Source organism: Ptychodera flava, chromosome 18 (genome assembly GCF_041260155.1).
Source record: "Ptychodera flava strain L36383 chromosome 18, AS_Pfla_20210202, whole genome shotgun sequence".
In the NCBI taxonomy this organism is placed as follows: Eukaryota; Metazoa; Hemichordata; class Enteropneusta; family Ptychoderidae; genus Ptychodera; species Ptychodera flava.
Window position 1 is genome coordinate 30,741,478 of NC_091945.1, and position 25,373 is coordinate 30,766,850.

At 41.4% G+C, this 25,373-nt stretch overlaps 1 protein-coding gene and 1 long non-coding RNA gene across 9 annotated transcripts; one reads left to right on the forward strand and one right to left on the reverse strand.

Annotated features, from left to right (window-relative positions):
• Nucleotides 1–8,183: 8,183 nt before the first annotated feature.
• Nucleotides 8,184–24,117, reverse strand: LOC139117358 (uncharacterized). Of its 8 annotated transcripts, XM_070680398.1 has the most exons (3): nucleotides 23,882–24,117; nucleotides 23,080–23,631; nucleotides 8,184–14,546 (listed from the first exon to the last, which is right to left on the reverse strand). In XM_070680398.1, the coding sequence occupies exon 3, from the start codon at nucleotides 9,591–9,593 to the stop codon at nucleotides 8,895–8,897; it is 699 nt and encodes a 232-aa protein (XP_070536499.1). In that variant the 5' UTR covers nucleotides 9,594–14,546; nucleotides 23,080–23,631; nucleotides 23,882–24,117; the 3' UTR covers nucleotides 8,184–8,894. The 8 variants fall into 8 exon arrangements, with proteins under 8 accessions (XP_070536499.1, XP_070536502.1, XP_070536503.1 ...); XM_070680401.1 differs by lacking the exon at nucleotides 23,080–23,631; XM_070680402.1 differs by lacking the exon at nucleotides 23,080–23,631 and having other exon boundaries at nucleotides 23,813–24,117.
• LOC139117363 (uncharacterized) lies at nucleotides 15,879–18,271 on the forward strand. The gene is made up of 3 exons (XR_011548515.1): nucleotides 15,879–16,012; nucleotides 16,346–16,596; nucleotides 18,088–18,271. It is a non-coding gene; the product is annotated as an uncharacterized lncRNA (long non-coding RNA).
• Nucleotides 24,118–25,373: the final 1,256 nt, after the last annotated feature.

Genomic DNA, 25,373 nt, shown 5'->3' on the forward strand with positions numbered 1-25,373 from the left:
TCAGCCTAGAAAGGAAAATATTTGCAGGGAGGGCGGCCCCTTGTCTGACACCGTCTCACTAGTGGCCTTGAAGACCACGTCCCTTTATAAGTTCGTGTTCAGGCCCCTATAGTTTTGACATCATGGAGAACTGTAATATGTACAAACAGCACGCGACCGGGACACCGATAGCCTACAGATACGCTACTATGGTATTTAATTTCTGATGAAACGTGAATGGTTGCTCAACATGTTATTTCCTCCTGGCGAATAACAAAATATTCAACATCCAAATTCTTTCGGAATTCCAATGGCCCACCGCGCCCGTCCCCTCGTTTCACCTTTTGGACAGGCGAGAAAGTTGTTTTCATTCAATCGTAATGCGGAGGAAACTACATTCATATGCAAGGGCATTGACATCAAAAAAATGTTTTCTATTTACGTCTGTGAAATATTTCCCAAACCTCCCTGATATAAATGATAATTTATCATATTTTCCTGAATGAAGGTCTCGCCAGGTGACCGTAACCTCGGAACGCCAAAAGAATTTTCCCGAGTCAATCCGCATGACGTCACTTCCGCTGTGAGGAATTTGAAATATCGCGGTTTGAATTGTGTTGGTAAAAAAACACTCTATTCCACGTTTAAGGCGGTCGAATCAAGTAGGGGAAATTAATGCTCTTCCGTTCTCCGGAGAATGAGTGAATATTAACATACACATTACGCCGGTGCGTTTTCAGTGATTGCTGGCGCTCTCCATCATTGCCAGTTCAGGGTTTATATTCAGGACTGCAATTACACAGGCTGTTGATGAAATCTAATTTTTCTAAGTAGGGTCTATTTACGCCGAACAGAGTAGCATTCGCCTCTGTGGTTTACAATCACAGCTATGGCAGTGGAGTGGAGGAGACGATTTGATTGACGCATTTTAGAGGGATAATGGTGGTATTAAGATAGGGTTTTATGAGTCACGGCAAATAGGTGCTGCCAAATCAAGGAAATTAGTATTTTCGTGCCGATAGCTCGCTCAAATCAAAACAAGATACTTTTGAAAACGGTATTATGGCTAGTTCTGAGTCATTTCAATGAGTGAAAGCAATAATATTGCGTGTCAATCTTTAATCAAACTTCATCGGCCGTAATTGCGACTAAATTTGTTGATGTGTTCTTATATACTGCGTTCTTCCACGATTGAGTCACTCTAGAGCTGGCGTCGGAACTCGCAACGGTTCTGAATCTTACTCTCGTTCGTAAGTGTTATCTCGGGATTCGGCGAACACTGTTGAGGTGTGTGCATGTTGTGCAGAGGGCAGTTGTCTGCTGGTTGCTAAACGTCAGAGCGCCATTTTCCGGTGAAGGCTTGCTAGTTTATCGTTTCGTGGGCGCAAAGTGAATGAATCCAAGAGGTATGTCTTTTAGAAGTTGTGTGAATAATTTTCCCTCCAAATCTCTGCTCGGCAATTCTCCTTTGAGCACGTTGTGAGACTGCACACACTATCGGTGTAGCTTGAAACGAGAAAGCTATTTCTCATCACGGACCGGTTCACCCAGTTCAAGTTTCTTTCATCGGGTTATCCCTTTTTGTCTTTTTGAGAGAAAAAAAGATGGGAGTCGACTAGTCATCATATATTTTCCTTTTCAGGGCTGTGTTACTATAGAAACTGAGACGACAGCGTCCATTCTAAAACCACATGCCCGGTAACCGTGGGTTGGGAAACTAGTGATCCGTTGAGAGACCGATACAAAAAAAATCGCACCATTGTAGTGTTTTATGTACGAGAGTATCATGGTGTATTCGAAGTCGTGTGATAGATAGTTCTTTTGAAGGCCTTGTGGTTCCGAACTTAGTTCCCTAAATAGAAGGCACACAGTCAGGGATCATGTGTCCCCAGTTTCAATAATAGCATCGCCATTGTAACGTTGTATTTGTGTCCGACAGATGTACCCACCGCGGGCGATGCGTAGCGGTACTGTGAAAAGCGGCTCTGTCGTAATATTTAACGTGGGAAGGAGACAGTTTAGGCGCAGATGAACGGAAGAGGGCCGTCCCAGATCTCCATAACGGACATTCATTCTCTTTTCAAGGCCCTGCACGTGCGCCGCTGTGCATTCCAGATAGCGTATAATGATTTTTCCGTGAGGTAAATCTGTCTGCTCATTGAGGATTTACCATTCAACACTGCACACCCTGTCCAACCCTAGGCGTGATAATTTTACGCAATTTCGTTGAGTTTTCGATTTCTAAGGATTGTTTTATCAAAGGTAAGCTCACGTTTCCTATTTAAGCCGGCTGTGGTAAATTGAGAGCGGGTACAGGGGAGGACGCAGAGTCACCCCAAGGGTCTAAACTCAGGCCTACCCAGAGTATGGGCCATCTTTACTTTGCCGCGCCGTCGATGCGGTTGTCCTCACCGTAAGTCAGGGCCACGCGCCGTGCATGTGAATCGGAGAACGACTCACTTTCCGAGTCACGTGGCAGTTCATTGCTACTGCGAATTGCCAATTCTCAGCTTTCGATGAGTGTTGGAAAATGTTCTCTCCGCTGCTCTCTCTCTTGCGCTTTCTCTCTCGTTCTCTCTCGCCCTCTCTCTCTCATGCACGTACTCCTGCAGGAGATGACCGTACCGTGACAATTGAAAATATAAATCTTCCGCGGTGTGGTGTGAACGCTCCGGTTTAGCCATTCTCAATGAATTTCAAAACATATTATTTGTTTTGTCAAAAACAGTATTTACTTCCTCGACCTCAAGCAAGGCTATCTTTTACTAGGAGTTGTATTCCATAACAAGCCTAAGGCGGGAAAAAAGTTTCCATATATCCGTGAGTCTCGGCCACACTTCTTGTTGCCGTCTGACTACGCTTATAATATATGCGTGTATTCCGGTGCGCAAGCTTTAGAAAACTTTAAGACGGTACAATTAGACAAGAGAGAGTCATCTATTGGTCAAAGGCCACGCGAGTTCACCACGTGTGAGGTCCACTGGCCAATGAAGTGACTTGTTAGAAGGTTGTTAGTCGTATCATTCCCTGAATTTTTTTGTCTGATTGGCGATTGTACTTTTTGAATTTTTTTGTAAATGTCTAAAATACTATCATTTACTAGCAGTCATCGCTAGAAAAATCTCTGGACGTGAAATTATTCTGTCTTTGTTATACGAGGATAACCAAGACGTTACCTGGGTCTCAGTAAATTCGGTGCACATCAACATCTGATATAGGATAAAATCGATCAAATGTAAAGTCGCGTTGTCAAAAGTGCTGCCCGTCCTACGTATCAGGTCTTGTGTTGGGGGAATCGGGAAGACGAATAGGTCTCTAACTGATGACCGTAATAACGTTGGATTGGTCAGTGTGGGGAATGTTCAGCGAGACACTGACCAATGAGCGTAGATCCCTTAAGTCGTCAGTCCAAATATTTGATACCATTGCATGGTGGCCAGGTGTTGGTTATTTAGTTCGTTTATCCTAATCTGACCTATGGCGAATAGCATGGCATCTTGCTGCTGTTTAGATATGCAAACCACGTCGAAAAAGAACACGAACAATTGGGTTGGTTCAAATTAGGTCAACGTGGCTTGAATTTATTGGATAACGAGCCGATATCGTTACCGTATTAGTACCGCGTTTATAACTCTCACATGAGGGGCGAAAAAACAAGCTGTGTACATAGAGCTGTAACACTGTCACGTATCCCGAAACATTTCTCCATTATTACTGATTTGCAGTTTGCCGTGATTTGAATGCCACGTGCAGAAAATAGGACAAGTTTAATATGGAGACATTAGGTTCAGACATTATCGTTGCCAGTGTCGTACTTACCGAAAACTTATCCGAATACTTTGCAGAGTTTGTAATTCTGCGCACGAAGCACTTTAAATATGAAACTTTGCACGCAGTAATGGGAAAATCGTGGGAAAATTTTACCTTCCCGATTTGCTTGTCCAATGAGCGCAATCTGAACTCCTCGAATTTAATCTTAAGAAGGTTATTTCCATGGAAACAAATTGCTAACTTTCGCGGGTCATGGATAAATGGGGTTCGTTCACCACAAACAAAACAAATCCAACGTCAAAATCTTGGGCATCGGACAATTGAACAATGATTTTCCTCCAATGGTGCATTTTAACAATTTAACAGTGATTCCAATGTGCAGAGAAAACGAACAAAAGGGTGAACTCAGCAAATAACGTTTAAACAGAATTTATTACAAAATAAAACTAATTGCTAAGTCAGGGATAGAGTACAAGCTTTAAAAGTGTACAGACTACTTATCTCAGCTGGGACGGCAAAGCTCCAGTCTCAGAGTTGTAACAGTCAGTCGGATGAATGAACAGTCCTTGCAGGCTTGAAGCTGCACAAAGTCCACAGTATAAATCCAGCGTTGGCAGTGAAGGTCTTGAAAAGTCTTGAGAATGACTACTGCTGGAGTTTAGTAACACACAAGAGACACGATCCCAAAAGTCTGACTGGAAGCTGTGCACGTCCCTTTTATAAAGGCATGTAAGAACAATCTAGAACTTTTATTGACATGCTAATTACTGTTCTAAAATTATCTCCCTTACACAACTAATCAACTTTCCAGAACATTCCAAACATGACTAATTGAATTCAAGGTTGTGAGGTCATCAAGGGCAGTGACCTTGGGAATGTTCTAGACTAATTGAACTCAGGTCATGATGAGTGTGGGGGAAATGACCTACATAACACACCCCCTCTTCAAAAAAAGAAAATTTTTCAAAGAAAAATCTTTCTTTTACAAATGTAATCTTGAAAAGGATTTAAGTACTCAAATTTTGTTTTACTCTAAAGTAAAGTTTCTTGAAAGTGAACAACAATAAAATTTCTTGAAAGTGAACAACAATAAACTCTAAATACGAGAGAGACAGTCTGCAATTAAATTGTCTCTGCCTTTGATATGTCTAATGTCAAGATTAAACTCCTGTAACATTAAACTCCATCTTAGCAATCTCTGATTTTTGCCTTTGAATTTCTGCAGAAAAACAAGAGGGTTGTGATCAATATAAACCACTATTGGCTGATTTGAAGAAGTAACATAAACTTCAAAATGCTGTAAAGCTAATATCAAAGATAAACACTCTTTTTCAATTGTAGAGTAGTTTCTCTGGGATTTGTTAAATTTGCGTGAAAAATAGCAAACAGGATGATCTATACCATGACTATCCTCTTGCAATAAAACAGCACCAGCAGCCGTATCACTAGCATCTACAGCTAATTTGAATGGCAAAATGAAATCTGGTGCAGACAACACTGGGGCACTTTGCAGTATGGCTTTAAGTGTATCAAATGCCTGTTGGCATTGCTCTGACCAAACAAACTTTACTTTCTTTTTAAGTAAGTTAGTCAAAGGCTCAGTAATTGTGGAGAAATTTGGACAGAATTTTCTGTAGTAACCAGCCATACCGAGAAAGCGCATCAGTTGTCGTTTGCAGTTTGGTATGGGAAAACTTGAAATGGTACTGATTTTGGCATCAACAGGTTTTACCTCACCCTGTCCTACAGTATGTCCGAGGTAAGTCACCCTCGCCCAACCAAACTCAGATTTGGCAAGGTTGACAGTCAACATTGCTTTGCTCAGTCTCTCAAAGAACTTCCGCATGAGCTTGATGTGTTCCTCCCAGGTTCACTATACAGGACGACGTCGCAACATAAGCTGCACACCCGTCTAGCCCGAATATGACGTCGTTGATCATCCGTTGGAACGTTGCCGGAGAGTTCTTCATTCTGAATGGCATCACCTTGTACTGGAACAATCCGTCTGGTGTAACAAAGGCGGATATTTCACGAGCACGATCCGTCAGAGGGACTTGCCAAAATCCCTTCAGTAGGTCAAATTTCGTCACATACTTGGCTTTTCCCACTCGGTCGATGCAGTCATCAATCCTCGGGATTGGGAAAGTGTCTGTCTTTGTTAAAGTGTTGACCTTCCTAAAGTCCGTGCACATACGATAACTGTGATCTGATTTGGGAACAAGTATGCACGGCGAACTCCAGTTACTTTTACTGGGTTCAATAAAGTCATTGTCCAGCAGGTATTTGACTTCTTCCTGGAGATATTTTGCTTTTGTTGGATTCAGTCTGTATGGATGTTGTTTTACAGGCTTACTGTCCCCAACATCAACGTCGTGATAGATGACGTTTGTCCTCGTTGGAACATCTTGAAATAGGTGTTTATATTCGTGGAGCAGTTCTTTCACCTGTTGTTGTTGTTCTGGCTGGAGGTGTGCCAACTTTGTAGACTCCAGCTTCTCCAGGATTTCTGAGTTCTGAAGCTTGACCGAGCCCAGCTTTGAGTTTAGAGTATTTTCACTCAAGTCAGTTTCAGTATCACTATCTTCATAATGGCTTGAACTGACTGCACTGACAGGCTGAGTTATAGTAGGATTATCCCTATCCAAATATGGCTTAAGCATATTTATGTGACATAGCTGTTTTTGTTTTCGCCTGTCAGGTGTTATTATGATGTAATTTAAATCACTCAATTTCTTATCAATTAGATATGGCCCAAAGTAACGAGCATGGAGTGGTTTTCCAGGAATTGGAAGTAGAACAAGAACCTTTTGACCGGGTTCAAACTTCCGTTTTGAGGTGCTTTTATCATATTTGGTTTTCATTGACTGCTGAGATGACTCAAGATTTTCTCTGGCTAATTCACATGCTTTAGAGAGTTTTGTACGAAAATCTGACACATATTGCAAAATATTCAGACAATCATCATCGTCTGATAGGAATTTCTCTTTAACGAGCTTAAGTGGGCCACGGACTGTATGTCCAAATACAAGCTCAAATGGGCTAAAACCAAGAGACTCCTGAATTGACTCTCTAACAGCAAAGAGCAAAAAATGAATTCCTTCATCCCACTGTTTCTCTGTGTCAAAACAGTAGGTCCTAATCATGTTTTTCAAAGTTTGATGAAATCGCTCAAGAGCACCCTGACTTTCTGGATGATAGGCGGATGACCTATACTGTTTAATGCCTAGCTGATCCATTACTTGTTGAAAAATTCCAGACATAAAGTTGGAGCCTTGATTGGACTGGACACATTTAGGGAGGCCAAATAAAGTGAAAAATTTGACTAAAGCTTTCACTATAGTCTTTGTCTTTATATTTCTCAGTGGTATGGCTTCTGGGAACCGAGTTGATGTACACATTATTGTCAGCATGTACTCATTTCCTGATCTTGTTTTTGGTAGGGGCCCAACACAGTCTATTAGTATCCTACTAAATGGTTCTTGAAATGCAGGAATTGGCTGTAAAGGGGCCTTTGGAATGGTCTGATTTGGCTTTCCTACCATTTGACATGTGTGACAAGTTTTACAGAATGTGCTACATCCTGCCTGAGATTAGGCCAATAAAAGTGACTGAGAATTTTATGATAAGTTTTCCTGACTCCTAAGTGACCAGCCCAGGGGGTTTCATGGGCCAGGCGCAATATATCAGCATGGTAGGGCTTTGGAACCACAATTTGATGTTTTATAGCCCAATCGTCATCAACCAAAACATCTGGAGGTCTCCATTTACGCATGAGAATACCAGATTTTGTATAATAGGAAACAGAGCTATCTGAAGTTTTACCTTCATCATCAACCCTGTCAAACAAAGACAAAATATCTGGGTCTTTGTGTTGTTCTGCAATGAGATTTGATCTAGAAAATGTCTGACTTTGGTCCGCAGAAGTTTTACTGGAAGTTTCAAATCCACGAGGGATAACGGAATGATCCGTGTCAAACACCTGACTGAGAAAGGTGTCATTTAAGTCAACATCTGTGACATTATTTTTGAGAGTATTTTGATTCTCGGAAGTTTTCTTTGACATGGCTCGAGTAATGGCACATGATGGGAAAAGACCGGGAATGTCTTCCTCTATTGGCTCTGGATTTGATCTAAACTAGGATTATCAGTCACAAGTGGATTAGTAATGACCTTGTCCCCAGCAAGGTCGTTTCCAAGAAGAAGGTGAATCCCTTCAAAAGGCAAAAAAAGGCCTAATACCTAAAGTCACAGGTCCAGAAACAAAGTCCGAAGACAAATAGACATTATGGAGAGGAACAGGAATGTAGTCATTACAATCTACCCCCTTAATAAGAACTTTAGAACCTGAAAATGACTTTTCAGAAAACGGCAGGGTATCTGCCAACAAAAGAGACTGGGAAGCCCCGGTATCTCTTAAAATTTGACAGGGGTAGCGGAAGAGAAATCACTAGAAAGTGATATAAAACCATCATGAATAAATGGTTCGAAAATACCCATAATGCTATCTTGAGAAGAATTGACCTTGACCTCATTAATTGGGGATGAGAGGGGTTTAAACCTCAGAAAATGTGTTGCACACATTATTAGACTGTAATTGAGTTGATGAAGAAATAAAGCCGGTTGGCTTAGATCCACTTTGACCACTTTGACCTTCACGTTTTCTTTTCAATTTGAAACACTCTGACATTAAATGGCCGTCTTTCTTACAATAATTACAAGAAAGTGTACCAAACTGTTTGTCAGAAGGAGATTGAGACTTGGGATCTGATGATGTGGAAGTGTTACTTGAATTTTGTGAACTGTTGTCATTGATTTCCTACTCTCCTTTGAAAAATTCTTGGATGAAAAGGAGGAGTTAAATTTACCTGCATTGTTTCTGTATGAAAAGGACTGGGATGGTTTGCTGAGAAATGAAGATTTGTGGGTCAATGAATAATCATCGGCCAAACGTGCAGCGACCTCCAATGTATCTGCCTTTTGTTCATTGATAAATGTCTTGATGTCACTCCGGATGCACCTTTTAAATTCCTCAATCAAAACGAGCTGTCGTAATTTGTCATAATTCTGACTGACCTTTTCAGAAGAACACCAACGATCAAACAGTTGTTCTTTTGTTCGAGCAAATTCAACATAAGTTTGATCCTTCACCTCTCACAATCCCTAAATTTCTGACGGTAAGCTTCAGGCACCAACTCATAGCCCTTGAGAATTAATTCCTTCACAGAATCATAATCTGAAGCCTGCTCTACTGACAACTGAATGTAAATTTCTCTGGCTTTACCCACCAAAGCACTCTGCAAAAGCATAGACCAGGACTCCTTAGGCCAATTCAGACTCTGAGCAATTTTCTCAAAATGGAGGAAATATTTATCAACATCCTTTTCTTGGAAAGGGGGAACTAACCTGAAATGCTTAGTGATGTCAAACTTGTCTGAAGGGAAGAATTTTCCTGACTGTCCAAGCTCTAAACGTCTCATTTCTAACTGTAGTCGATGTTCTTCCAATTCTCTCTCCTTTTCTCTCTGTCTTTCTTCCATTTGTAATTCTTTCTCTCTCATTTGTAATTCTAGTTTCTTGATCTCCAAATTTGTCTGCATTTCTAATTCTAATTTTCTGAGTTCAGAGGTAGACTCGGGCTCATGATCTTTCAGGGTGGATTCCTCAAATTGGCCTAAATCAACTAGATGTTTGGCAATACGGTACTGTATTTCCCTCTTGCGCATAGATCTTTTGACTTCTACTTTAAGGAAATTGGCCAGTGTTATGAGGTTGTCTTTTCTGAGGGAATTAAATGTGTCCTGATCAAGGTCATCCATAAATTCGTCTGGTTTAAATTCCGCCATGATTAAATTTCGCTGAGTTCACAGTATAGTAGTTTTGAAAAGGCTGTCAAAATGTTGTCAAACGGCTCAAAATATTCGTCTCCCGGACGAGCCCCCAATTTGTTACGTGCAGAGAAAACGAACAAAAGGGTGAACTCAGCAAATAACGTTTAAACAGAATTTATTACAAAAATAAAACTAATTGCTAAGTCAGGGATAGAGTACAAGCTTTAAAAGTGTACAGACTACTTATCTCAGCTGGGACGGCAAAGCTCCAGTCTCAGAGTTGTAACAGTCAGTCGGATGAATGAACAGTCCTTGCAGGCTTGAAGCTGCACAAAGTCCACAGTATAAATCCAGCGTTGGCAGTGAAGGTCTTGAAAAGTCTTGAGAATGACTACTGCTGGAGTTTAGTAACACACAAGAGACACGATCCCAAAAGTCTGACTGGAAGCTGTGCACGTCCCTTTTATAAAGGCATGTAAGAACAATCTAGAACTTTTATTGACATGCTAATTACTGTTCTAAAATTATCTCCCTTACACAACTAATCAACTTTCCAGAACATTCCAAACATGACTAATTGAATTCAAGGTTGTGAGGTCATCAAGGGCAGTGACCTTGGGAATGTTCTAGACTAATTGAACTCAGGTCATGATGAGTGTGGGGGAAATGACCTACATAACAACAGTGATTCCAATGTTCATTTGAAATTTCAAACACGCATTACTGTTCTGTAATTTACATATCCACGGTTCTAAAACTACTAACAGTTACCCACTAGAAGCTTGCAACTAGCTGTGAAGTGCCCTATAATACTCAGTCCAATTACAAAAATACATGTCATTATACCTCACAGAAGTTTTGTCGACAAACTTTTTAAATTGTATAAATAATTAATTACATCATGTCTCATGGAGGAGTGATGACTAACACATATCGATCACATCCGTGTGGTTGTTCATTCACTTGAGGGTGTAAGACACGTTCCTGATATCCCGTCTCCAGTTCCGCTGGCTCACGCCAAAGGCGATTTCTTTGCCATTCTGAGTCACTTCACTTTAAGACGCAGCTGCCAAGTTAAAATCCACCGTGGATACGTACGGTACAGGCACAGCGAATTTCAAAGAGTTGCAAATCACGTCATTCCAGTGTCAGTGTATCGCGGCGCAGTGCAAAACCCCATGCCATCTGTCACTGTTATGATATCTGTTATATAAAAAGTAGTTGTCGTTTTCGTCGTTTGATGTCGACGTTGTCGTACCTTCGTGACCTGACCTGACCTGACCTAAATGTAAGTGGAGTGGCCCATTAAAAATGAAGCTTTATAATTCTTCTAACATTCACATGGGTGTTAAATAGCTAATAACTCATAAAATACTATCTTAAAGCGTCAATGTTAGGCGCGTGTAGACTCCTATACGCTGTATGAGATATTTGCTAAAGGGTACTGATTACTAGTAGCTCTGAAGGGTCGGCATTCGGTGAGCTTTGCGCTCGTACTTTACGCACGGTCAAAAGTGCACTGACCAGCATGAACACTGCACCTGGTATACATACATTCATCCGCCAGGGTCGTGGTGAAAACCACTGTCCCTTTGCGGCCGCGCAAAAAGCGCCTCTCTTCTCATTGCTATTACCTAAGGGACGGACCATTCATCTTGGGAGGTGGGGGCGATCACAATCACATTGTGAATTTTTTTTTACAACTGTAAATTTTTTTAATTTTTTTCCACTTGAGTCATGTGTTAATTTTTTTTTCTAAGTAAACTGTCAGATTTAACATTTTTTTGCTTTCTAATATATTTTTTTTTATTTTGCAAGATAGTGAAGATGTTTCCCCTAATTTTTTGCTTTTTGACCACTCCCCCTCTCAAAATGTAATGGTCCATCCCTAAGTTGGCCCGTTCAACTATTACCGGATACTGTTACAGAACACTTTTGATTGATGGCCTGTTAGCTGTACTCGCCGATCTACCCACTGCAATCAAATTAATTTTACTCTTAAAGGTTAACGGTCACCCGTTCCAATTTTGCCACAGTTACCATGGAAAGAGAAAATCTAACCAATCACAAATTTTAAGCGGGTGGCCGCTCTTTAAAAACAGCGCCCTCACATGGGCATTTTGAATACCAAGGAACGCCCCTTTGACTATATATGGGCATATTTAGATTACAGATGACTGTACACCTTTAAGCTTTATATCGCTTGTGATGGCGCAATCCAGCGGAAGGAGACACTCAGTGGTAGCAGTAATAACGATGGACCGGGTCATTCAGTCTTTCAAATCTCGCGTCTTTCCCGCGCAAATGTCAGCTGACACCCTTCAGCGTAAACGTGTAATAAATTTGCTTAGCATTGGTAACATATCAAATATGTCAATTAATCAGCCGTCAATTGGGGTGATGGCAAACTGTTAGGTTTCAACGACCCACTACAATAATGATAATAGCGCATGTCATCAATTTTCTGATACCCGGTAATCCCACTGATCATAATTTACTCTTGAATGTGATGGTGACCGAGAGCCAGTCAGTGACAAGTGCAGTATTACAACTCCCTAGCAACAGAAGCTCGGTCTTTTTCTCTGCTCCATTCGAAGCAGTTAGTGAGATCAAGTGTGTGATCACTCCGAACAGGGTCACAGAGTTCCCTTGGTGGATTCCACGAAGTGTTCGTAAGTCCGGACTGCTGACATGATCAATGTGGGGATCTCAACACGCTTGCTACGTTACGTTCGATCTCCCTACTGACAGGCTTGTTCGGTGCATAAATATATCGGTGCGAAGAAAGCCGCACTTGTCTCAAGCCTACTTCAGTCCGAATTAACAACAAGTCTTTGTTCAGCTTGTCTGGTCACCTTGGAGCGATGTTAGCTGATCTTCAACGCTGATAAATCTCTCTTCATGTTGGTCAAATGCAAAGTTAACTTCTAGGTTGGCCACGTTGTAAATTCTTAGACCCGTCTCTCGAATATCGAAGTTCCAGTATGCGCCTCCTCGACATAGGCAACTAGGAATCCCAGCGTGGCTTTAACTATCTCATCATCGTCAAATTATCTTGTTACTTGGAAACAGGTCACTGCCCTCATTAGCTAAACTTGATGTCCTACCGTTTCGTCATTTTAGACAATGTAAATATGATTTAGACGTATGTCCAGTGTTTCACGGTAACACGCATCGTGTCGTGTTCACTTCACCTGGCCCGTTTAATTTGCTTTATAAGCCGTCCGCATGTCGGATACATGGATGTTATACGCAATGACGGTGGTTTAACACTTAAAAATCAAACAAAAGACCTACACCAGGAATCCCTGTATGATTTAATTTATGGAGCTCGTTAAAGCAATTCGCAGGCTTAAACTATAAATAGATTGTTAATGTACCAGTCAAAAAAGAGTAACTTAAATGGGCACATTCCCTGTGTCACAATACTATGAGAGTATACTAGTAGTTTAATCAATAACTATCTAGTGTAGCTATACAGTCAACGAAAAGTTTATTAAAGCGTTTATGATTACGCATGCAGTTTGGTAGGAAAGAAAAAGATATTTCTCAGGGTTGCCTGGAATGTCGGTTTACTCATCCTTCTCCCTTGCTGGAGGCAAATTCGGTTAGTAATCGGATATTTTAGGTCATGAATTTCGGAATCTGATTCGCTGAATCCAAAATATCCGCGGATGAGATACCGGCCAATCAGACGAGGAGTTTCCAAATTAGCATAAGGTGGATATTTAACTAACGTGCGAAGGGTATAACCACATGGTCGAGGGTTAGACGGCACAAGGTCTTCCGAAGTATAGGATTCGGATAAAACGAGAACGTCGGACAAGGCGAAGCAGTTTTTTACACAGGTATCTGTCATTCTATTTGTGGTTATGCGAAAGGAAATGCAGAGACCGAGGTATCTTATTAGGCGATGAGATTGATTTCGATGAAATTACCTCCTTTCCCTGGATGGGTTGATACATTATAGTTTCTGTTCGTCACTTTCCAATTTGAACAAAGGCACGGCTTTTTCTTAAGCCAAGGTCCGGACATTTGCTATCATAGAAGTTAGTGCAAGTTGGTGCACGCTGTTGTGATGTGTGCTGGTATCTGATTTAAGCTGGTTGTAGGGCAGTGGTTGTGTTACAGAAACACTTAAATGTCTAAACACTGCTGTTCAATCATTTAAACTTATATGAGTCTTGATATAGCGTGCAAAATCGTTTCGCTTACTCTCCCCTCCAAAGTTTACAGATGCCCAACAAATTCTGTATCGAGTGCCGATAGTAAGGTGATTTTTGACAGAATATGCTGACTTTGCCAAGTTTCCGTATTCAGGTTTTTACTCAAGACTTTATAATATTGCTAAATGTAGTTTTACTCATGGAGAAGTTCTTTGCATACTTGGAAGGTGAAAGATAAATAGTAAGATTTAATAATTTTGTCAATAACTTCCCATAATTACTTTTATTTATTAAATATAATAAGCCGATACCCAGTTAGGGATGACTGCATATCAGGTAACTGAATATGTTGAATGCATCAGTATCTGGTATGAAGAGAAACTGAACAATATCCCTATTGCAACGAACCCGCATGACTGACACGTAAAAGATGGTCAACCCGTATCCTCCCCACCACATTGAAATCGAAACTGGAGTATTGTAATGAGTACACGAGAGTTCCACGTCGAACGAAAATTTCACCGCGCCAATGTCATGTCAACAACTCGCTGTGTAAATGTAATCTTTGGTACAATGTATCAGATTTGGTCGCTAGGCGACTGTGCGCATGCGTACTAGTTGCCGGTGGCCAATGATAAGACAGTAGGCTCTTTCATATCCAACAGGTGGTTCTGGTCATCCAGGCCTGTGATCCCTGGCCAACGGGCTCGCTTCTGGGGACCTCTTCTGTTTGAAATCAAACTTATCCCAAATTGGCGTACGTCCAAGGGACCAATCACAAATGTCAAGAAAAGCTTTGTTTCTGAAAGGAAAAAAAAATGAGTCGAGTGTGAGCTACTTGAAGCTTTACCGGCTGTAACACGTGACACATTGATTAGTAGATTAAGAGTGTTGCAGTTAATTTGGTCCGGATTTTGCGTATTTATGATCCTCTTAAAATATACCGTATATTCTAAACACGTCGTGTTTTTGATGTAGTGGGTAGATATATATATTAATGATACAAACCATTTCAGAAGGAGAGAAACATATTAATGCTCATATTTTACTTTTGACCATTTTACATGTCTAATTCATAATTCATGCATGGAGGAGAGGGAACCAAAAGGGGAGCTTAACCACTACTTGTCATTATACGCACGCTAGTTTTACCCTTTATTACCTACTCAGATTGCTATCAAGAAAGAAACGCGATTCATTTTCGGGTCAATGGCGGCAAGATCGCCGATCCCGTAAAAAAGAATTGACTGGATGAGTTTTGTTGCCGGAAAGGAAGCAGCTGGATGCTCCAAACGATAGGTCAATCTTCAAACCTTCACAACTGATTGAGAATCGTCCAACCCTTTCTCTCGGTGAATCGACGCACCTGTGTGAACATAAACAAGTATTGTCTCTCAGCAATAATGCCGTTGTGCTCCCGTGTCTGTCATTTATGTGGAAATGTAACTGACATGACACTTTGGCCGGAGGCTTCGTTCCCAAGTTATGACTGAGTGATGACCCATAACTGTCCCTGGCGGGCAGGTCAAAGGTTGGCCAAATGAAGTAGTTACCTGGGTCGCCGCATGTACATGTATGCCTCACATTGGTGCGCACGAGGGTCTTTTTGTTTACCTTTCTACAGGTGTGATTGCGACTCTAAATTGAATCTTTGTTCCGTAAAAGAGTGATTGTAGGCCCACCTTAAGGGTCTTGGCATTGGAGAGATCACGAGAAATATATTTGGTATTTGGGGGGAAATGTGCGTTGTATATGCGACTTGGTTATAGTGTTAACTGCGAGTGACCTTGAGAGATTAGAAACGACCAGAGAGCGGTAACCCTGTACGGTTTTGGAAGTCCTCTGATGGATGGAGAGTCCACGCCTCATTAAAATCGTAACAGTACAAATTAAGTCCGCTACACCTATTGGGTGTTTGCATCACTGTGACGTCACTGTGCTCGAAAACCGATTCTGCAGTTCAGGTTCGCGATGTTGCTTTTCAAATGGAGCTAGCGGTGGCATGTGACCCCCTTTCTTCTTCGTTAACATACATGCCCCACTATCAGTATGCAAAACACATCGCTATAAGGGCTGCCTGAACACCACGGAGCAACTTCTCTAGGTCACTGCATGGTAGAACAACAAAGCCGACCACAATCAGTGTTTGTAGCAAGTTTTGGTCTTGACGTGACGTCCTTGGTAAACCCTGTATACTATCGTTCACAGTACGGTCTGCCCGTTGAAATATTGAAATTTTTGTTGGTGGGACTCGGCCAACTCGACAAGGTAAACTTGTCTTTTCCATTCGTGTCTCCTTAAAACGACGTTAATTGGTACATTTGAATGTTTAGTGACGGAAAACGTTCAAAGTTGTCGGTCGAAACTGTAGCGAGTTGGTGACGGCGATCTGAACGCCGTCTTTTTCGTACCTGGCGAGTTGTTTGACGGTAAATTTTACGAGCTCGACTCGAACAGCCCGCTGTGCGTTTGAGTGAATACAGTCCAGTGGGGTGGTGGTTTTCTGAAAGCACTACACTACAGAGCGCTCATGTCATCCCTTAATAGCCGAGCTTCTATTCCGTTCAGGTTCATTCATGTTAGAACATGTCTTCTCCATAGTTTCTAGGGCCCTTTTACCACACGTAGCGTCGAAACCCTGCCTTCACTTTTCTGCGACGAGAAGTCTCGCTGTTAGAGCGTTCGGTGGGCTCCTCGCTTCTGAAAATGTTCAAGTATCGACGGTGTTCATGTGGCTGGCACGACCGCGGTGTGTGATGTTTGGATGGCCGGTCCGTTACACTGTAGCGAACTCTTGCGCATGAAAAGTTTTTCAGTTACGTACGTCGGGTTGGCCGCATTGATGTCGTCAGGTTGGTAACATTACTGTAGCTTGTCACAAGTATGGTGTAGTCGTCATTCGCTGTCCTCTGCCCCCTCCACGACTTCGACGGGGCGATTCGTCCGTCAACTTCACGTGGACCATGACCTTGACAGCGATGTGCTGTAGCACAAGTTCAATTTTTTTTCGTAAGTGAATGTTGCGGCGTAAAATTTGACCAAAGGTGGCCTTTCGGTAGATGACTATACCCAGTTGTGTCTTTTTTTGACAGCTCTATATTTAGAACTTTAGTTCCATTGATTGTCACATTGAATGGCTCGCTTTTTTCATAATAATTACTCTACATAAGGTTTTCCTCTGCCGGCGAACGGTACCAACCTACAATGTATGCACCTATGTTCCGTCGACAGCCTGTATTAATTTCATAGAGCGTCGTGTAGGACGCGCTGGACCGGGTTTTAGGGGAACCGCCGTGTTTGTAAATAAAATGCAGGTATACGGCGCGGCGTTGAATACCTTGAGATAACGAAGTACCAACGCCACCAAATTTCCACAATCGCTTTGGTAAGGGTTAGTTACGCGAAAATCTGGCACAATAAGTAATGGCTTGAACTTATTGATGGGCGGGAATTGATATAATACAGGGTAAGGCTTAACGCGAATAAAAACAAACTAGCTTTTGTATTGCGAGAATCTATTGTTTTGTTCCATATTACGCTTTAAAATGAAGTTTGTATAGATGCAGCCGACCAGCAAGAAATTTATGAGACATGGAAAGTAGCTATGTGGAAAGTACGTACACTGGAGTCAGCGAAGTGCTTCGGTTCTAACCGCGTGGTAGAGATTAAAAAAAAAATTGCGAGCATAAGAAAAAAAATCAAATTTCGGTTCGTAATTTTGCACGTGAGAGTAATTAGCGTAATTAGATAACTGTTGGCAACGGGCCAAACTTTGCAAGCAGCATCCGTTTTTTGAAAGGGTTGGTAAACCGCAACTATTTTTGGGGCGTGCTTTCTAAACAACGGAATCAACCAACATTGCTGAAATAAATTCGGCTTACCTTATGCCAAGGCCCCAAGTTGCCCTCCCCCTGTCAGCCTTCGAAAAAAGAAGTAGTTTGACTGATATTTGCATCTGATCAGAGGAAGATCGGCTTCCATATCGTTGTATTTCGGGTCATGCTATCGTGTCAACTGTCAGGAAGAGTGATGGGTAGTTTTCCAGCCTTCTCTACCAATAGGGCTATTGTTTGCGAACTGTCTATCAACGAAGTTTATTACTTAGCAATACGATAACGCGATTACTTACATCTGATTGGTTTGCTAGTGGACAGGTAAATACGTCATAGTGAACGCTAGCCAAATAGAATGATTGGCAGGCAGTGTGTCCGCCTACTTGAATTCAACCCGTGTTTTTATTGTCACTCACAGTGCTAGTCATTTCCCGCGCTTTCTTATACGTTGCTCTACTTGCACAGTAGCAAAAACACGCCGTTATAATTCCTCCTTTGGTTGCTTTACAGGAGCAATGCCTCCATCCGTTGGTACGCTGATCCTTACGCTGTTCATAAGTACGGAACTTCTTTGTAATTGTGCAGTTGTGGACACATACGACGCAGGAAACGTGTACCCACCGCCGTGGGAGCCGAGACAGCAGGACCAGTCCACGGCGAACAACTCGACACATAGGGCCTCTGGTGACACCGATCAGATCGTCAGATATAACCCAGGTAAAATTGATCATTGTTTTCTTGCTAATTTGATGTTTATTGTTTTAGTTTTGATAAATATCTGAAGTGGCCAGGGGAAGAATGTAATTTACGAGTGTTAATCAGAAAGGTAGAATGCTGTTCACACCCTATAACCAGTATGTAAACAAAGGGTACGCAATTCAACATGCATGCATGCAATGGCTTTTCTTTTCTTTAGAAATCTATGCAACACTGGTGCTGTTCTCAGACCGGCTTTTTAACGGCTAAGTTTGGACCAGTGAGCCGTCGAACTGGCCGGTCCTGATTTCAGCAAGCGGCGTCCGCCGACTGTCGGAGTTGTTGTTGATCCTTCTACGAGTGTAGTAATATCCGACCAGTCAATGAGAACTCCGTACGCCCACGTCTTACTATCAGAATACAGATAAAAATTCACCCAGCCTAGATTTGTTCTGTTACATGAAAAATTTATTCATGAACGCAAAACCATTGCATGGTGTCTTTTCAAACACACAGCGACTATACAGATTGAAGCTTTCAAACAAAGATACTGTTGGGTAAGGTTTCTATTCAGCAAACTGGTACAGCTCTATACCTGCACACAAACCCACTCAAACTTGCCGTATTGTCTTCCACAGATGATTTGCAAATCGGCTGCACGGAGCTGAGATCGAAACGTTACATTTCAGACGGTTTCTGCACATCGAGTAAACCTATAACCGAAGTTGTGTGCACGGGAGAATGTTTACCTCTGCGGGTACTTCCTTGGTACGCCGAATATATAAAAGTTTGGGCGAGGATAAAAACTCAGGAGTGGAGGTGTGTTAACGACGTGGAACGGCACAAGAGAGTGCATTTACGTTGTGAAGACGGTGATACCCGGACATACAGAATAAAAACAGTCACGTCGTGCAAATGCAAAAAGTATAGCAGAGCGCATAACGGAAGTAAGCTGGACGTGGGACGAAAACGTCGCAGACGACGGCCAAAGTCGACAAAGAAAAAGAATACGAGCGACGACTGAGTCCAGCGCCTCTCAAAATATTGTGTGAAATCAACGTACAAAAATTGCCCAGACTAGGACGTGTCAGCCATGAGGACATATAAATTTTGTGGACTCTAAAAATATGGATACATCGAAACCACTATAGAGGAATGGCAAGAGATATCAAAAATGCGTCGTCTGCTGGACAAAATGCTACAGTATCATGGAGATATATGTGTGGGGAAGTGTTCTTCTCGAACCATGACTGCATGTGTTACTGGATACAGACTATCTTTAAAATATTACATGACTTTTCTCCAACGTCATGCAGTAAGACTGATATTTTGAAGATACAATTTCATTTAAATATAGTAAAACTATGATAAATTTATTGAACTGCAACTTTTGAATACCGATGCTGTGGTGATGTATAATGACTTCAAAAGTATTAGTAATATTGTTTTACTAGATTCCAAGACAAGCAGGTATAACATGAGGTTTATTCTGGCTCAAGACTGTCACCGGACGATGTTATTAAGTTATGCCAGATTATGGCCATGTCACTCTGTGTGTGTGCCAGTATAAAATTTTATTATAAAAGTGAATTTTTATACAATTTTGTATTCTCTGTTTCTATAGCGACCTGCACAGCCTATAACCCATATGAAATGGTCCTGCTCCAAATGGGCAGTTTACTTTTTTGTGCATTTTTTTCCCAAAACAGCTTACATAACCTTAAACGCAGAGCATTTTAAGTCCATCAAAGATAAGCAATGGCTTACAATGCCAGGAGACAGAATAGTGTAAAATTTGTTTCTCATTATTATTTAACGTCAATGTTTTTTTCTCCAGGGCCACAAAACCCAGGGACAATTATGCTATTCATAAAATACCCCCTTAGTGGCCATGGTCAATGGTTTATATGATCATTCATGAATCCCAAAATATACCTGACATTTTGCATTGACATATGAAAGTTACAACAGAAAACACCTGTGCTCCAGACACAGTCTTAAGGGTTTTTTCTGCATTTTGTCTCCTCGTTCAAGTTTATCAAAGGTTAAAGTTCAAACAAGTTCCCGTGGGAGAATTGAAGTGAAAAAAATTAACCAATCAGAGTGGAGAGTCCGGTGTACTTTCAACAGAGATTTCCATTTTAAGGAAGAATAAACTGTCTCACTGTACAAGAAGACAGTGGCTAAAACTATGTTGGGAAAAGACCAGCTTCTTGGCCTGCAAGATTTTGGAACCTCTTAAAGTTTAGGAGTCAAAAGTTCCAAATAGAAGTAAAAATATACTCTAATCTTACTAGGTAACAAGTAAAAAAAATTGTAATCTAACTACTTCAGTGCGAGACATTACTACGTATAGGTGCAAGTGTAGCCGATAATATACTCGTTATACAGTCACGTTGAGACAGTGTAAAGTTATCTCAAAATTTAATATATGTTACACACTTCCATGTAACAACCAATCCCCAACTTAATGGTTGGCCAGATGTTTGATCACTCACACAAAGATGTTTTGTTTTTTCTGTATATATGTTGTATATACATGTCAAAAGTTTTAGCTAGCAAAGGCACACAATTGTGGGTCTTTCATGGCAGTATTTATCATTTACAAATAACTTCCTGCTTTTTGTAGTGTTTCAAATCCCTCTGTTTTTGTTAAATTTTGTGATCGACTATAGAATCAATTTAACTCTCTGCGACTGCGTAGTAGTAAAGTATGACGTCATTTCAGTTGAAACGTGCCGAGTTTAGCTAGTCTCTTAATGTTTATATCGAGCTTTTTATTTTATTATTTCGCAGTTTTCTTCAGATTTTTATTTCGCGCCCGATTTTCTTCAGATTTTTATTTCGCGCCACAGATTGCCGCAAACTTGAATAATAATGGCTCGACCAAGTCTCTTAGGACTTTGTAATTTAGATGCTCGACCGGCGGAGTAGATGCGCGCTTTGAAATTAACGGAAACGATCACAAACTTCCAAGAATGGAAAGTCTCGGTCAATATCTGGACTTAATATTCTTGAATGTGTACTTCTCGCAATGTTATCAAACTGACACGTTTTATCTCTTCTGGGCTTTTTATTGGAGGATTTTAAAATCGTGATTGACAGCTGGCGCCTCGTTGTCCAAGAGTTCACATAACCATAGTCAGCAGCTCTTCCCGCCCTTTACCAACCATAAAAGTGACTTCAGTATATTTTTTATTTTGTAATGTAAAGGTTCTAGTCGTTGAGTTAGTAATTTATTGCTGAATAGAGAATCGAAGTGGTCAGGCTTCGGACAATCGAAAAAAATGGTAACATCCTCCATGTCTTAATGTTCTTTCAACACAGCATTATTTTCTTTGCCACTTTTAGCACTGGAAAATAAAAGAATCGACAATTCAACCAAGTCTTTGTCTTCTTTGCCAGCTGATTGTTTGTATACCCATCACAGATATGTCTTGGGAGACACCTAGCATTCGCCTTCCGTTTTCACCTCCCTGCCCCCGAAATGCAGTTGCATGCAATTTGCCTGACCCCTTGATTCAGGGGTTAACAATGTAACGGCTCAAGTTGCAGTCGTTCTAATAGTGTTTGCTCGACTATCAGGACTAGGTTTCAGCTACCACTACCCATCTGTATTGCTGCAACCGTCTATTAGGCAATTCCTTTACGCCCGAATTGAGCCTAAATTTCGGCCACTCATTGTTTTGCAACTGACAGCTCTGTCATTCAGTGTGCAAAATCCCGTTCCAGCCCCCGAGCGCTGCCATTTGGTTTGAATTTAGGTCAAACACCGACAAAATGACACTATAATACCTTCAGCGAACGGCCCATAATGGTCACGAGTTTATGTGCGTTTTAATGGCACTGCATAAGAAAACCAGGTAGGTGACTCCACTTCCCACTTTAAACTACTGGTCTTTCTCACACCTGGATAAGTGTAACCTGAGCCAACGTGGCGAACTCTCCTACCAGCACAAAACACCGGTGATAACGGTTGAATAACGCCGTCATTTTGGGAGGTAATGTCGGCAAGGGCGGCCAGGGTTTAATTATTCAAATCTCCTGGTTACCGGGCCAGGTGTGCCGTCCGGACACAGCGAGGCAGATAGACGACAGACTAATTGGCTGGGATTACCGGGCCTGTCTCTGTAACCACGCTAATTGATAAGCTCCAAACACCAGTAATTAGCATAATTAAACAGATAACTATAGATTACTTTATCTAATTTGATTAACATGTAATTTAGGCCAGAATTGTCATCTTACTATAACTGAATGGTAAATACTTCATTGTAAGGCTACGGATTCTTTCAAGGTGATAGTATGCATAAGAAAAGCCATGTCTTCATTGCGTATTAGCATGAGGGGAAAAATGCCAAAACTCACGGACCCTCAGCAAACAAAACACAATGGCGTATTTTATTTCAAAAACCTTCGGTCCACAATCGCGCCGTATTTAATCGCACAGATTACGGGTAGTATTTTTTTACTCGGGAATTTATATATATCTCAGAACAAACTGCACTTCACTGCCATGACTGTAATTTTAAAAAATATAAGCAAATTAGGAACGTTTCCGTAAAACTATGTCATAGACCATGTGAATGAGGTCACCCTTAAAATGTTTGGGTCTGTAGAAATGTTTATTAGCATAAATTGGCGTTTATTGTAATAATCACTGTTAAATATTTGCAATTGAAATGTGTAGTTGTAATTTGGCGCACATAGCTTACGAGAGGTATGATCAATCCGCTTGTCACCGCTGCTCGCAATTACTCACCACTAAGTATAACGGACAACAACAACAAACCCGTGTATACTTACCCATTGCACTAATATAAACACACCTGGTTTGGCGTAAGCTGTGAATTCCTGGTCTCTCGTTGCTGTTTCCGATTTCATAGAGCACTCAAAACGACCTATTATTTGGGATTGTAATCATTTCATAGCGGTCTGGTCGTTGTGCGGTTTGTTTTTTTGAACCCATGTATTGTTCGGGTATGTAGGCATGCGTGTCTGTTGGTGAACACCACACGAGGTTGGGCAAATCGGCCATATTGTGAAAATCACAGTGAACATCTCCAGCCAAAGCAATGAGCAGAAAAGGGTAGTCGTCCGTGTCAAATTTTAGCAACATGATCTCTCGATTTAAAGGCAACGTAGTCAATCCGAAGACATCACAGGTGGACGTTTCGACGCATTCCTGAGTTGCGTTCTGTGGCCCATCAGATCGCAAAACGTGATTTCCGATACACACGCTTTTCGAATCCAATATGGTGGCCCGCTACCACACCGACGACGTGCACCAGATAACGGGTTACGTTCGCGTCAGGTTCGTTCAGCAAACTCCGAAGATTTTTTTTTCTATTTCACCGCCTGAATATGAAGCAGACCGTTATTATTTCAGCATGTTCCCTGACGTGCCCTAACTTGCACAATATATTAGTTTTGGGGTCACATGATTGTGCGGGGGTAGTCATTGAAAGCCGTGAACCCTCCTCCTTGGTTCCTTCTGACATTAAAATAAAATCAAGTAAAAAAATAAGAGAAAATATACCAAAAGAATATGTAGCCCGCTGATGACCTCACTCGGGAATGACAATTCGTAGGCCATGTGGAAACTTACTCTGGAATTTTCTTGTCCTCTTTGTGGCGGAAACTTTGGTACCGGAGACGAAGTTGTTTTTGAAAATGAGATAGGTTTAGATGTTTTATAGATAAAGAGATGACTTGGGTAGAGGCGAGCGTTGGTTTCGTGCATCTTATCGCCTGGCGTGTTTGGAATACTACAGTCGACGAGCTTAACCCCACGGCCGCGAACAAAAATAACCCACCGTTCGCAAACTTTCTGAACTCTTGTCAACGAACAAAGATGATAGTGTTTTATCAATTTATCTAAATATGAAAGCTTTTTTAGTAATCGTCGAAACCCATTCTTAACATTGCTTGTGAGTTACGTCATTTTCTGGCCTCTCTGTTTTTTTATGTAAATAGGGTGACATTGTGTGTATGCGTGTTCTCAGCGATACCGTATCCTTTACACGCGAGGTTCAAAGTACTACAAAACGCCAGGGCATCGTGGCCCGATGACGCAAAATGTTGTTTGTAGTACAACTCTTTTTAGGTAAAGGCAGAAGTGTTTTCCAAAAGACTGAATGCGGTTCAGTTGACGGCCGCAAAGAAAACAACGGACCCTGTGTTCAACAAGGGGACACTCTTCAGACCCGCTTCTGGGTGACGGTGTCGCATATGACGTAGTTCAGCGGACCAAATCTATGACGTACCATCATAAACGGCAGTAAACAGACGGTTGAGATAAATTGTGGATGAAAACATAATAAATAAATGAAAAAATAAACAACATCGTAAGTTGAACAACCAGGAGCTGACCCCCAATCTAAGAAATGTGTGTTGAAATAGTTAAAACGGAATCTCTGTGCTGGTGGCATCCAGTTGCCAAAGTTTTATTACGTTCAGTTTCATGCGAACGCACCTAGCAAGGTTAGCCAGTATACGGACACAATTCGGCGTTCGTTCGATTCTTTCCAAGCGAATTTAAATTTTCGAGAGTGCATTTAGGGTAATCGTGCTGCATACACAATGTGGTATCGGCATATTTTGAGGCCAGATGGTCAAAGTCAGGACCACCCTCTTGGGTTTCCGTGTAATTGGTAATTAAATGTAAAGCAACGGTAAAGCAGCAGTCTGGGACTACCGGTTTTACTCATTTGCGCCACATTACGTCACTGGATCCCCCAGCTAGCTTAATTTCTCGCTTGATCGACTCCTGTACTTTCTTAGGTAAGCAATTTTCCTAATGGAAGGAAATATTGCACAATAATCAAGGAAATTGGATCCCTTTGACTGCTTCCTTTCGATAAGTCACTTTTTTTTAATCAGGGAATTCATAATTTTTCGGAACAACTCCAAGCGATATACATATAGGTTTTAAGTAAATAGATCGGGTTGCTTACAAGGGTTACCTTGTAAATGGTCGATCAAATGCCGGAGAGAAAAAGATAAAGCATGATAAATATCTCTGAGCAAATTTGTCGAAGTTGCCGCCAACTTTTCTTGGCATCGCATTCACAATTGAACGATTTAAAATGCGCGTTGAA